Raw genomic sequence first — 12989 nt, forward strand, 5'->3', positions numbered from 1 at the left:
CAAGTTTGTTGTGTGGCAACGTATAGCTGGCCTTGCTTTCTTCTATGCAGTGATTCTATTATTATTACGGCAGAGTACGTTCTGAAGGTAAGACAGCCTTCTATTTCGGCTGTTTTCATCGCTGCTGTTCCATATTTTTTGGGGCGTTAACCATCGTGCAATGACTGGTAACTGTTTTCTGTAGCACTTTCTTTTAGTGACCAATTCTCAATTGCAATTGTTTTGTTTTTTTACTAAACGAATCAATACGCCATTGATTTTGCAAAGAAATATTTACTGGAGACGACAAACAATATGTGATCCGCCCAATAAAAGGAAAAGGCCAAGGACGGGACACGCTTACATTCGACGTGAAATGCCAAAATGACGCTCATATTGCATTGCTCAGCAGCGAAGAAATTACGTCACCCATGATTGAAATTTTCATCGGTGGATGGGGTAACCAGAAATCGGCCATTCGTTTCAATCAAAGCCGGCCCGATAAGGCTGAAGAACCAACGCCGGATGTTGTCTGCTGCGAAGAGTACCGTCGTTTCTGGATTCGCTTCCATCAGAACGTTATTCAAGTTGGAAGAGAGGGGGATGCAGATCCGTTTCTCAGTTGGGAAAACACAGAAGAGCCGTTCAACGTGACTCACTTTGCCTTCGCAACCGGTTGGGGTTCCGTAGGAACTTGGATCTTTGACGACGGTCAGTCAAAATGGTAAAAATTCGAAATTTTGTATCCTTTTTCAAATCTGTTATCGTTTCAGAGGAGCAATCTTCGTCGTCGTCTTCTTCTTCGTCGGAGGAGGAAGACCCTGAAAAGATCCGCCAGCGTAAGCGTTCGATTTTTTATTTACATAGACTTTTCCCGTGTTTATTCTTATCTTACCGTTTCCAGGGGGTAAGAAGCCGTTCTATCGTCGCCCGGGAGTCTGGTTAGATATGAAAGATGGGAAAGTTCCGATGAGGGCTGTCATTGGTGGAGTTGACGCATCGGGAGAGAAAATCTACGTTGGTCGTGTCAAAAAAGACGGGACTCTTCTGCCCGGAAAAATTGTTCCCTCACATAACTGTTGCTACGTGGCAAAAGGCGGTGAAGAATTCGGCTCCTCAAAATACCAGGTAATTTTTTTTTCTGTCATCTACCTCTCGAAAATTAAAGTAAATGGTGCTGCCCATCGATAGGTTTTAGTTCGCAACAAATGCTGTGAACTAATTTGGGTCCCCGCAAGTGATGGAAGTATTCCATTTGGAGCGCTTCAAGGAGGATTTTCGACCGACAAAGAATCGGTCTTTATTGGGCGAGTAGTGCACGACGGAGCCACTTCAATTGGATTGGTAATTTTAAATGATTTTCTATTTTTCTATTTCTCATTGATTTTGTCATTATCAGGTGCATCCATCACGTGGAATTTGCTTGTGCACTTATGGAGGAGAGGAGATTAGTCATAACGACTACGAAGTTCTCGTTGTCAAAACTATCCCACTTTAAACTTGGTGTTGACTGAATCTGTGATAATTGGCATCTTTCATTAGGCATTTACAAATGCGCCAGTAATAAATTGGCAACAATGTAATCATGTCAAAAACAAAAAACAAATACTTGTTTACTCTTTAAGGTTGGAAATCTTTTATTAAGCTATCAAAAGCTTGCAGAAATATCTTTTTAAAGTTACTTAAATTAAATTCTTTAGCCGAATTCGAAGCAGTGACCGCAGCTGGCGTTGCTGAATAGGATCTTTGTTTAACGAGGTAGTTCAGTTTATTTTCTATATCTTCCTGCCAAGACTAAGTTAAACATTATCGCCAATTAGAAAGATAAAATCATAAACATAGTGCACTTATTACCTGATCGATATTTAGATGTTCAACAGGTAGTAGAGCTTTTTCAAGTAAATCAACATTTCGCTTTTTAACACTGTCAGTTTCCATTTTGAGTAAAGACAGAATACATTTGAGTGAGCCTTCCAACGAGTAAGTGGCAGTTTCAAATTTCTAGTGGTGAATCAAACACAAAAATGAGTCAATGTGATCCAACCACTTGAGTTTTGTTGACTGATACCTCTTGCAACAACTCAACTTGTTGTACGCAACGACTGACGTGGTCTTGAGCTAACTGCACAGCGGTAAAAGTGCCTTGAGTGAGATCGACCGTCTTGGTATTGAGAATCTTGTTATGGAATACGCGTTGAATGATCTGGAACTGACGGCTGGTTTGGCCAAGTTTCATCTTAAGACGAGGCATGACACAGTTGACGGTTGAACTTGGATACGTGCTTTTGTATTAGTTTTGCTTACCATTTCTTTTCTCAATTCCGTGTAGAGGGTATAGTGAGACTCAACCTGATTCCATATTTCCTGAATGGGAAAGGGTGAGTCTAAATTCACTTGTAGATTTTCCGCTTCGCTAAAGTGAAGACGTAATCGCCTCTGCAGATCATCGACTAGTAAAGCTAGCGCCGCCAAACTGTCTGACTGTAACCGATATTTGTTTGTGGTTTTGGAGACCAGAAGGGACACTATTGTCCCATTACGATGCTTGAAAGCAATCACGTTAGACATGGAATCTTCCACTGGAAAATCTAAAATTCAATTATTTATTTTTTTTTTTTAAATTAAGCTCAGTAACTTAAACATTTTGAGTACCTTGAAAGAGATGGACTAAATTGGCAGCCGGCTGATTCGTCGATAGAGTTACTTTGATATGGGCTTCACGCACCGGCACTGAAAGGCTTGCAACCAGCTGCAATGGCAAGTCGAAATGTCTCGTCATTGAACAAGTTCCTGTCAACATTGTAACGACGGAAACTTCCACACGCAGTGAAGCAACCATTCCGCTTTTTGTTGGGACAGCGTGGAACATGACAGGCAAATCAGCTTCTCCTACACCTATCGTGCAACTCAAAGATTGTTATTTTTGTTTTTTAAGCGGTTAATTTTTTGGCTTACTATTGAGTTGAAGGCAGGTTTCGGAAGGTGTGGCAGTAATCAATGGATCACAGTTAAATAACACTCGGATATTTCCGTGCGGATTTTTCGGCATAGCAATTTTTATATGACCTTTGATTGCTTCTACTAATTCTTGTGTTTCCAAGTATTCGCTACAGTTGCTGGAATCGAGTTTTAGATCCAGTTCCATTTCTTTTTCTTTTGGTGCTACTGTAGTTAATTTAATGTAGAGTTTATAGGTTATTGTCTATGGCTATAAAGATTGAAATGTATTTAGAAAGTACAGTCTTTCAGTTGTCCTGAACGAAGAGACTTTGTAAGTTGTTGGACTTCCTTAAGCCCGCGTTCATAATTAACTGGACGCTGGGAAGCTTCGTGGAGAAAACCGTACTGCACTTGTTGTGTTCCCATGTACAAAACGTTCAGTTGGCCAACGTCAGATAGAGAGATTATCAATCCTTTTATGGACTAAACAAACAATTGTCATTGTACAAGTTTAATAGTGTAGAAGCAGAATCGTGGTACCTGTATAGTTGCTGTTTTAATAACTAACGGCGTAACGGGTAACTTGCAATTCCATTCGACCAAATTGTCCTTATAGACAAGTAAAGTATGCGCATCTGTGCATACTAAAACTACAAAGCTATCAGGGGAGTCCGCTAACGATTAACAAACATATTTAACGACTAAAATTTCATAAAGCTAATTAAATTATGCTGTACAAACGTGGAATCAAGAGAGTGCAGCACATCGGGTGATAGTCTAGTTTTCTAGTCCACACAATAGTTCCGTCGGTATCCTTTAGGCAATAAAGATGTCTTTCGCCCAATGTGACAACATATGTGCCAATGTATTGCACGTCTAGCGCTGCTTCCCCAAGTTCAAATTCCCAATCAGACAAAAGTTTGTTCGATGCACGAGATCCTTCTACCGTCGAGTTCGCCAACGATTGATAGCTAAAGCAAATGCGAAATTGTAATAGAATTAGTTTATTTTTTATTTTTGAATTGTTACTTGTAGCTGTGAAGATTCCAAGACGAATCGCAAACGATGAAGCTTTCAGTTGAAGAAACATAACACATGGGTGACGGAAGAAGATGAAGAGTAGGTAATTTGAAACTCACGCCGACTCTCTCATTCTCGAAAAACATAAGCGTTCCCTCGGTCAGTGACTGCACGCATAGCTAAAAGAGACAAAGCTTTCATTTAAAACTGGCGAATTACGTTAGGCGCCTAATTTAGATTTACTTACCACGTTCGATGGTCCAGCAATAAGCGTGTATCCATGTAAGGGCAGTTTATGCTCGTACATAAAATCCACAGTACAATGAGAATTTAATTGGGTATTCTCATTAATCATAATGCGAAGAACGCGTAAGTGCTTTGGGTGAAGTACGGCTACATGTAATCCCTCAGTACTGTAACGTAATCAATATAAACTAATAAGACCAAGTGCCTAAAAAATAATTAGATTTAATATGCTTTAGGTACTTGTTGAATCGCCCTGATAAAACTGCTAGGACTGGTAGTGCTAATTGTGTTTCGAGTTGTAAATCCGAAGAACAAGAATTCTCATCAGCTGATGATGACTGCGGTTGTGGATCGTAAATTCGAAGGTAGCCCTCCAAACTGCCTACTATGATTATTTGCTTGACAACGCCATTGATTACGCTTTCATAGTCGGCCACACACATGTGAAAGGCACCAAATGTTTCATCTATTCCGCAATTTGTACTCCACCATTCTCGCGATTTGAACAAGGACATGATCACTCACTCCGTTATGAAAACCTTGTTTGTTTTTCAAATTTTTGATGTTACTATGGCAACTGCGCAAATTCGTGTTTGATCGGCAACGCCGGCCGCATGACATTTTGAAAGGAGAATTCACTTTTGGTCTGCTTGGTGAGTTTCGTGCTTAACAAGTAACAATTCACTGTGTACATTCCTCTTATTTTTATCATACCAAAAAGTCTTCCCAGAGGAGCATAATTTGCATAGCTTTCGAAAATGGATGATGAAGAGTTGTCCTCCTTGGTTCAAGCAGCTGAACAGCTTGCCTCTCAGCTTGACGATGGAAGTCTGGGTGAACTTCCTAGAGTTGAACGCAATTTGCGGCAAATTATGGAAGCAAGCAACCAGCTTTGGATAAGAACATCTCAAAGTGGAGGTCAAGAAAGTCAAGGGTACAGATGACTGAATTGTTAATTATCCATGTCTGTGTCAGGCCTAACTTTTTTTGTGTTTCACAGCGCTGCATTGTTGGGATCGGTTGGATTAGATCTTCCTCGTGTAGCCCACAAATTGGATGTCCTGAGCACCATTTCAAACTTTGAGCCTCTGGAGCCTATACGTGAAACAGATATTAAGGGTTTCTTGAAGAATGAACGAGAAAATGCTATATTAGCTGTGATTGAGGAGACTCGGCGAATGGTAAAAAATCAAGCTTTATAAAGTAATTTGAAAGAACACATTTTAATCATTTCCTTTCCAGAGTTTTAATCATGCCCAACAAATGTACTGGGATTCAGTAAAAAGTGAATGGGAGAAAGAAAAGCAGCAAATTTTGAGTGCCCTAACTGAGTCTAGTGATGAATTGTTGGACATTTCCCTTCCAATTGCTGAAGTAATTTTTACTGAATCTAGTTAAATTAATGCATGTAATAACTGTCTGTCTTCCATTCAACAGATGACTTCTGGAGGAATGCTCCCAATTTCCTCAAAAAGTGTTTTGGACTTCCAAGAAATGGCATATGTCAAAGCAGTCATGGAATACAATGATCAGACTTTGAAGGGAGGCATCAAACCTAGCTTAGCTGAAAAATTTGCACAAACTGCCCAAGCTTTTAACGATCAAGTAACAATCATACAGTTTTCAAAGTTAAATCATAGAATTAATTTTTCTTTTTCTTTCAAGAACGTCTCTGACATATGGGATATGGTACGAATGATGGTCGATGTGCCAGTCAAAATCAGTGGTGACAATATCTTGAAATCTCGAGGAAGTGCTTTAATGCAAAGAGCCTTTATGAATCAAGGTCGTCGTTATCTTGAAGATCGGTAATTTACACAAGGCCAAATATTGACTGTAGATTTTATTTTAATTGAATTCAATTTTTTTCAGATACAAATCCTATATTCGTCAGACTGTGTACAGCAATTTAGGAGCGGCCAAATTGGGAGGAATCCCAGGAACGTTTCCTCTTGTGCGGAGTTTTGTTTCTGCACGCCAAATTTCGCGTACAACAGGGTTAGAAGATGGATTTGTCGATGGTGAACCTGTTTGGCCACTGATTTACTACTGCCTGCGCTGTGGAGACGTCAGTGCCGCTTTACAGGCATCCAAACAAGCGGGGTATTTTAGTGTTTGATCATACAACAGGTTTTCATTTAATATAATTATTAACTTCTGCGTTACTATAGGGCTATTGTTGCAGAATTCACGAGACTTTTGGAAGAATTAATCCAAAGTGGTGATCGCAATCTAAGCCCCAGTATGGAAACCAATGCAAAATTGATGTATAAAAAAATAATTCGTACATCGACGGACCCCTACAAACGGTATCAACAAATTCTTATACATTTGTTTAAAACATGGCTTTATAAAATTTTCGAAATTCAGTGCTTCTTATTGTGTCGTGGCTGCTTGTGATGTCAATGATGACCACACTGAAGTAGCGCAATCAACAGATGATTACTTGTGGATTAAACTTTGTCAACTTAAAGAAGATGAGCTGGCTGGGCATGACTCATCTCACGAGCGTGTTACCTACTCTCAATTTCAATCACTTGTTTTGGAAGAATATGGTATTTTGATTTATCTTTTGACAACATCGATTAGATATTTAATATTTTGATTTTATTTGAATAGGTGAACGTCATTTCAAAGCTTACCAGGAACCTTTTCTTTATTTTGAAGTTCTTTTCCTCACTGGACAATTCGAAGCCGCTATTGATTTTTTCGCTCGCATTGAAAGACTTCGTTGTCATTCACTTCACGTGGCTCTGGCGTTATTTGAAAGTCAATTTTTGGCTCTACCAAGTAACGTTCAGTCACCACTGAGTAAGATTCTCGTATATTAGAACTGAAATTAAATCTTACTATAAATATTTATTGTTAGTTTCCAAGGAGCAAACAGACAAACCACCGTTGAGACGACTAAATATTGCACGCCTTGTTATGCTTTATACCCGCAAGTTTGAAGCCACTGATCCCAAAGAGGCACTGCACTATTTCTACTTTTTAAGGTATGGTCTTGAAATATAGGTTCACTGGTGAAGGAATCTAATGAATTCGATTATTTCACAGAGGGATTAAAGGTTCTAAAGGAGACTCTCTTTTCACTGCTTGCGTAAGTGAGCTTGTCCTTGAATCGCGAAACTTTGACTTATTACTTGGTCGACTCGAGGTAGATGGAACCCGAACTCAAGGATTTTTGAACCATTTCAAAGGAACGCAGGTAAATACTCGATTAAAGTATCAATATTGTAAAACATTTTCAATCACTCTTAATAAAACTCTTTATCTAAACTTAGGTTGACACACAAAAGATCATCGAGTTGGTGGCGAGAGATTCTGAGACTAAGGGATTGCATGAAGATGCCGTTCACCTTTATGAGCTAGCAAAAGACGATGCAAAAGTTATAGAACTACTTTGCCGACTCTTGAGCAGCTCTATCTCTCAACCAGCTGCTATTGAATCGGAAAGTTGGAGGGTGCAGAATAGGGCTCTAGCCTTCGCCCAGCGATTAAAAGCCTCTGGATCACTGTTGCCTAATATTGCAGCAACTTTCTTCCTTCTTCTTGATCTCGGTATATTTTTCTCTCTGTATCACGAAGAGAAATATCACGAAGCTTTTGAAGTAAGTCACTGATTCATAAGTTAAATCTGTACAACAGTAATTATATGTGGTTTCCGATATTACTTCGTTTCCTTATAGACAATCGCCAAACTAAGACTCATTCCTCTATCTCCCGATGAAGTTGAGTCTCGGGTATCAAATTTCCGGAACTTAAGCGATGATATCCGTCGGAATATTCCAGATGTTTTGTTAGCGACAATGAATATTCTACACAAAAAATACAAGCAATCAAAGTTCGTTAAACCACAGTTTCCATTTAAATTTATCACTAAAATATTGTTAATCAATTATTTAGGGCACCCAGGGGATTTGTTCAAACTCGAAGAGATGATGGAGATACTGATGAGGTAATTTGAATGCCAGTTTTATCAATTTTATTTCATAATTTAACGTTTTCTTTTAGTTTATGGACCAGATTAGGAAACAGGCACGTGCTTTAACTACGTTCATTGGAATGATCCCCTACCGAATGCCAGGTGACACTCACGCAAGATTGGTTCATTTACAGTCAATGATGATTTGAAAGAATAGAGCTCGAGCTCATAAGAGTGGTAATAGATTTTTAATAAAAAAGGCGAGTTCTGTTGGCCTTGGCCCAACTAATAAAATCTGCGAAAAACCCATTTTCTGTAATACACTTTGCCATTTCCCATGATTGCTTTTCTCTCTAACATTCAAAAGTAATCTGTTTATATAAAATTAGCAGTTATGTAAAAAGAAGTTTGAAGGTTCACGCAGGAATGCAATAGTTAACATACAAAAAGTGTTTTTTTTTTTTCCAAAATAAAATAGTAAAAACAACAAAAACAATTCATTCAGTTAAAAGTGTTTTCGCGCGAAAATGCCATCTAGTGAATGATTCTGACGTTAATTCTTCCATACATTCCATTCATTGCTTTAGTCCTAGATTGGAAAATTGACTTCACCGTCTTCACAGGAGTCAGGTCGTCTTACTCGCGTTGATCAGGGCTTATTATTGTCTGGTTTCTTCCAGATTGTCGAAGCTAAAGCAATCGTGTTCTTTTGTAAGTTGGTAAATTTTACATCATATTGTCGTACTTACGTTAAAAATGTATATGCATAAGTTGAACTACTTTTGAATTTTGTACTTTCATTCGTTATTGTACAGGTCTTCAGAGCTTACGAAAATGTCGGAACCTAAGGATATACCAGCTTCCCCTGGTCTAACGCACAACACCTCATTGGGTTCGATTAGCGAATCACCTTCAGGAAGAAGTTCATTGATTCCGAATCCTATCATCACGAAAAGGACCAGAACACTATCTATGTAATAAAATGCTAACACAAGTCTTGTTATCAAAGATCGAAACTTGAAAACTTAATCAATTGACAGGCTGGAAATGGCAATGGAGAATCCAATAGAACATGGTGTGATCAAAAGTTTTTGCAGAGTGAAGGGCCATGGCTTCATCAAGAAAGATGATGGTGAAGATATATTTGTCCATGTGTCAGAGTATGATTTTTTTTCCATAAATTCTAAAAAAGTTCTCGAAACTTTGTGAATTTATAATAGATAATATTATTTATTTAGCATTGATGGAGAATATGTTCCAAGAGTTGGAGATGAAGTGTCCTTCAGGAAACTGCAAATTCCACCAAAGATGGAAAAATTCCAAGCTGTTCATGTTCAAATAACAAACTTTACTCCTGAAGTTCATCAGCGTTGGACATCCCCTCTTACACCGGAGGAAGGTCGTGAGGGTTCTCGACCGTCATCTCCAACATCTCCCCAAAAAAAGAAATAGATGGACGACGAATGTTGTTGGTTACTATAATGTCCAACAATCTCTAGAATTCCTATCTATCTCTTGACAAGTATTGGAACTAAATGTCTTAGCTAGTCCACACTTTCCTATTCCTAATTCCATAGCATCACATGAAAATGATCTCTGTTGTTAAAAAATTGGGAAACATTTGGAGTAGTTAAACTTGAATTTGATTGTTTTTAGCTTTTCTACATTTCTTGAGAGATGTGGGGATTTTTGGAATTGTTGATGCACAGATCATTGTTGAAACATTGTTATTACAGCCATTCCATCTACAACCGATCTTTCCCAGTTCTTCATTCATCCCCCTAAGTACCCAACCACGTACGAATGACCATTGTTTTTAAACTAGAATTTAGTGTAGTTTTTAACATGAAAGATGAAACCCTTCATTAGCAAAAAAAATAATCTGAATATTTTCATCCGGATAAAGCCATCTAGCGGTAGGTTTGTACTTTTTCAAGAAGAAAGACAAAGCAATCCACTGCCCGTAAGCGCCTCACCGCCTCAGCTCAACGGTTCAACCAAACCAAACTATCCAACCGTCGTGTTACATCGGTGTTATTCAGTTATTGTTAACCGGTGATCAGTGATTCCTGTTGCTGTTATTGACTTTTTGTTTGACTTGTTGGAAGTGTTTGAAATCGATATGTAAGTCCTACTCTTAAATTTTCTATAAGCTTTTAATTTAATACCTTTAAAGATATTCATAAAAATAACTGTCAAAACGCCATTTAGTGTGGAAATAATGTCAGATCAAGAGGACAGACCTTCTTCCGGTCATAATGCTTCTTTAAGCTCGATTAATGAAGGATCTCCTTCGGCACTCCTACCGAATCCCATCATAACGAAGAGAACAAGAACTCAGTCCATGTATTTTTAATTTATTTTTATGTTATTAATTATAAAATTATGACAGAAATTTTTATTGACAGGTTGGAACTAGCTTTAGATAACCCTGTTGAACATGGTGTGATTAAAAGTTTTTGCAGAGTAAAGGGTCATGGCTTCATCAAGAAAGATGATGGTGATGAAATATTTGTACATGTGTCAGAGTATGTAGGCATATATCTTATTATTTTAGTTTCTTTATTAATTGGCAAGTTCTAAAAATGTTCTATTCCATGTGTTATCAGCATTGATGGAGAGTATGTTCCAAGAATTGGAGATGAAGTATCTTTTAGAAAACTACTAGTTCCACCAAAATTAGAGAAATACCAGGTATACAAATTATATATTAAAAACAATAAGAAATAGTTTACTTAAATTACTCATTTTTGTGATTTTCTCTTCAGGCCGTTCATGTTCAAATAACGAATTTCACTCCGGAGGTTCATCAGCGTTGGACATCAGGTATACTTAAAAATCAGTCCTACATCAGTTGCTTGAGACTTTTCCTACCTAATAAAAATTTATTGTTCCAGCTCTTACAGCGGAAGAAAGTCACGAAGGGTCGAGACCAAATTCGCCCAGCAGCATGAACGTAGATTCATAGTCCCAGTTGTCCTTAATCATGACACAAATGTCTTCATAATTCCTATCAACTAAGCTCTACAACTTTTTTCCTGGAACCATTCTATTTAAATAACACCCTTTTTGTTGATTGTTCAGACTACAAATAACATCACTCATCATGGTCTCCTCTATGTTAACATTATGTTTTTCATTCTTAATCACATGAAATCCTGATTAATCTTATAATTTATTTTGATTAATGAAAGCACAACATCTTGATTTGTGACATTGTTAAATTGCAGTCAAATGGGGGAAATCTTTGGAGTAGTAAACATTTAACAAACTTAATTTCAAGTGTTATTTTGAGTTTTAAACAAATGTCTGAATGAGATTTGTGAAATTCATCTTTCACAAATCAATGTTAAATAAATAAACAGACATTCCAACTGCATGGAAACTAAGTATAAGCTATAGAACCATTTTAAATATAGAAATGTCAACTACATTTCCATGCACACACTCCCAGGTTACTGTTGAGAAACATGTAAATAATATTTTTGGTTTCATATGAAATCTCCAAGGCAAATGTTTCCCCCACAACACAATGCCAGGAGGGACCACATCTTTTATCAAGAGTTTCTTTGATCTGTTTAGCTGCTGCCTACATACAACAAATAAAGATTAAAAAACAACTCAATGATTTGTAAGACTCAAAGCACTAAAACCTCATGATTTGAGGGAAATTTTTCACAAGATGCAACGATGATTTCCACACATTCATGTTTTGTTTCTTCACACAAATCTGCATGCTAATGACACATTCAATCAATGGTAGAAAAAAGTTAGCAAAGCCAGTAACAGTAATTAGAATGGTATATTTACCCGAATAAGTGGATAATAATGAATAGCCTTTCTTGATGCGGCCATGTCTAGATCGTCCGCTCCCCGTCTGTTGAAATCTGCGGTTGTTTCCATGATATTATAGGAGAACTTTTAATAAATCAATAGTTGACGTCGAAAAAGTAACAAGTTGATGGGGAGGAAAATCAATTTAGGGTTTACGGCCCACGACTGCTTCTTTGTTTCGTTTCGTGATGCGTTTTATTATGACAACCAATTGTTTTATCTTTCTTATAACCTCAATTGGAGCACTCCTATTTCTCTATTGACAAAACAGACACCTGCCCTGACAGCTAGAATACAAGGTAGACAGAATGCTCGCTAGATGGTGCGATTGATTTAAATTGCAAATTTTACATGTCGTCTACTAGTCTGATAACACGTGCTGATGAACTGTTTCAAAATTTTTTCGAAGTTAAAATTCGTATGTAATTTGAGTATTTCTTTTTTCCAGCAGAAAAGAGTTAACTTTGACTGTTTTGTCATAGCCAGAAAGCTTCATTCAACTGCCATCATGACAGATACTATCAAAACCGAGAATACTTCAATCGAGATCAAGACTGAATCTGATCCTTCAGCTAGTGTCCATCAATCTGTGATAGAATCCCACGATAATGACCAAATATCGGCAGCAGAAAATGTTTCCAAAGAGAAAGCTGATGAAGTTTTACCAGTCAAGGTGGAACAGCCATTGGCATCCGAGGATTTGGAAAAGCTGATCATCAAGAAAGACGATTCTCAGGAAGAGAATACTGAAACAGTCATCAATTCAGAGGTATGTAAGATCTTTCAAGTCCTTTAAACTGTATACATCCAATTACCACAAACCTAGTTCTCCTGGAAACTTCCCGTCATTTTGATAGAAACCTGAATGTGGCAATTCAATCAATTTCTCTAAATCACCCAAATCTTCAAATTTCTTGACGATGGTAATTTGATCTAGCACTTCTATTCAACTGAGCTCTCATTTTATCTAATGGATTGCTGAAGTATGCATTTGTGTTTAAGGACTATCGTGCTGTATGTCAAACTTGCAGTCTGACTTCCAATT

The 12989-nt window shown here is 37.7% G+C and overlaps 6 protein-coding genes across 9 annotated transcripts; 4 read left to right on the forward strand and 2 right to left on the reverse strand.

Moving 5' to 3' along the window:
• Positions 1–48: 48 nt before the first annotated feature.
• Positions 49–1953, forward strand: LOC124327227. 2 transcript variants are annotated; one of them, XR_006915964.1, is made up of 7 exons: positions 49–167; positions 268–690; positions 753–818; positions 884–1107; positions 1171–1323; positions 1379–1604; positions 1680–1953. XR_006915964.1 is itself a non-coding variant. In XM_046786195.1 (6 exons), exons 1-6 carry the CDS (start codon positions 161–163, stop codon positions 1475–1477), a joined length of 972 nt encoding a protein of 323 aa, XP_046642151.1. In that variant the 5' UTR covers positions 49–160; the 3' UTR covers positions 1478–1953. The 2 variants fall into 2 exon arrangements, 1 of the variants encoding a protein (XP_046642151.1); XM_046786195.1 differs by having other exon boundaries at positions 1379–1953.
• Positions 1810–4709, reverse strand: LOC124327043 (protein PTHB1-like). The gene is made up of 11 exons (XM_046785872.1): positions 4426–4709; positions 4187–4352; positions 3949–4118; positions 3661–3890; positions 3460–3593; positions 3219–3402; positions 2935–3144; positions 2632–2874; positions 2284–2567; positions 2048–2215; positions 1810–1980 (listed from the first exon to the last, which is right to left on the reverse strand). Exons 1-11 carry the CDS (start codon positions 4698–4700, stop codon positions 1810–1812), a joined length of 2235 nt encoding a protein of 744 aa, XP_046641828.1. The 5' UTR covers positions 4701–4709.
• A 118-nt stretch (positions 4710–4827) lies between these two features.
• On the forward strand, positions 4828–8451 carry LOC124327029 (nuclear pore complex protein Nup93-like). Its single transcript, XM_046785836.1, has 15 exons — positions 4828–5119; positions 5186–5366; positions 5428–5559; positions 5623–5790; positions 5851–5993; positions 6058–6288; positions 6357–6494; positions 6556–6740; positions 6805–6996; positions 7055–7181; positions 7243–7393; positions 7470–7796; positions 7875–8029; positions 8092–8143; positions 8200–8451. Exons 1-15 carry the CDS (start codon positions 4944–4946, stop codon positions 8317–8319), a joined length of 2478 nt encoding a protein of 825 aa, XP_046641792.1. The 5' UTR covers positions 4828–4943; the 3' UTR covers positions 8320–8451.
• A 216-nt stretch (positions 8452–8667) lies between these two features.
• LOC124327325 (cold shock domain-containing protein CG9705-like) lies at positions 8668–9861 on the forward strand. 2 transcript variants are annotated; one of them, XM_046786332.1, is made up of 4 exons: positions 8668–8821; positions 8926–9084; positions 9151–9270; positions 9349–9861. In XM_046786332.1, exons 2-4 carry the CDS (start codon positions 8945–8947, stop codon positions 9560–9562), a joined length of 474 nt encoding a protein of 157 aa, XP_046642288.1. In that variant the 5' UTR covers positions 8668–8821; positions 8926–8944; the 3' UTR covers positions 9563–9861. The 2 variants fall into 2 exon arrangements, with proteins under 2 accessions (XP_046642288.1, XP_046642289.1); XM_046786333.1 differs by having other exon boundaries at positions 8694–8829.
• Positions 9862–9997: 136 nt separating this feature from the next.
• On the forward strand, positions 9998–11386 carry LOC124327329 (cold shock domain-containing protein CG9705-like). Of its 2 annotated transcripts, none has more exons than XM_046786336.1 (6): positions 9998–10234; positions 10310–10456; positions 10519–10638; positions 10720–10804; positions 10879–10936; positions 11008–11386. In XM_046786336.1, exons 2-6 carry the CDS (start codon positions 10332–10334, stop codon positions 11076–11078), a joined length of 459 nt encoding a protein of 152 aa, XP_046642292.1. In that variant the 5' UTR covers positions 9998–10234; positions 10310–10331; the 3' UTR covers positions 11079–11386. The 2 variants fall into 2 exon arrangements, with proteins under 2 accessions (XP_046642292.1, XP_046642293.1); XM_046786337.1 differs by having other exon boundaries at positions 9998–10233; positions 10320–10456.
• On the reverse strand, positions 11156–12229 carry LOC124327341 (dynein axonemal light chain 4-like). Its single transcript, XM_046786350.1, has 3 exons — positions 11921–12229; positions 11764–11847; positions 11156–11699 (listed from the first exon to the last, which is right to left on the reverse strand). Exons 1-3 carry the CDS (start codon positions 12011–12013, stop codon positions 11535–11537), a joined length of 342 nt encoding a protein of 113 aa, XP_046642306.1. The 5' UTR covers positions 12014–12229; the 3' UTR covers positions 11156–11534.
• Between the last annotated feature and the right edge of the window lie 760 nt (positions 12230–12989).

This window comes from Daphnia pulicaria, chromosome 2, assembly GCF_021234035.1.
Source record: "Daphnia pulicaria isolate SC F1-1A chromosome 2, SC_F0-13Bv2, whole genome shotgun sequence".
Lineage (NCBI taxonomy): Eukaryota > Metazoa > Arthropoda > Branchiopoda > Diplostraca > Daphniidae > Daphnia > Daphnia pulicaria.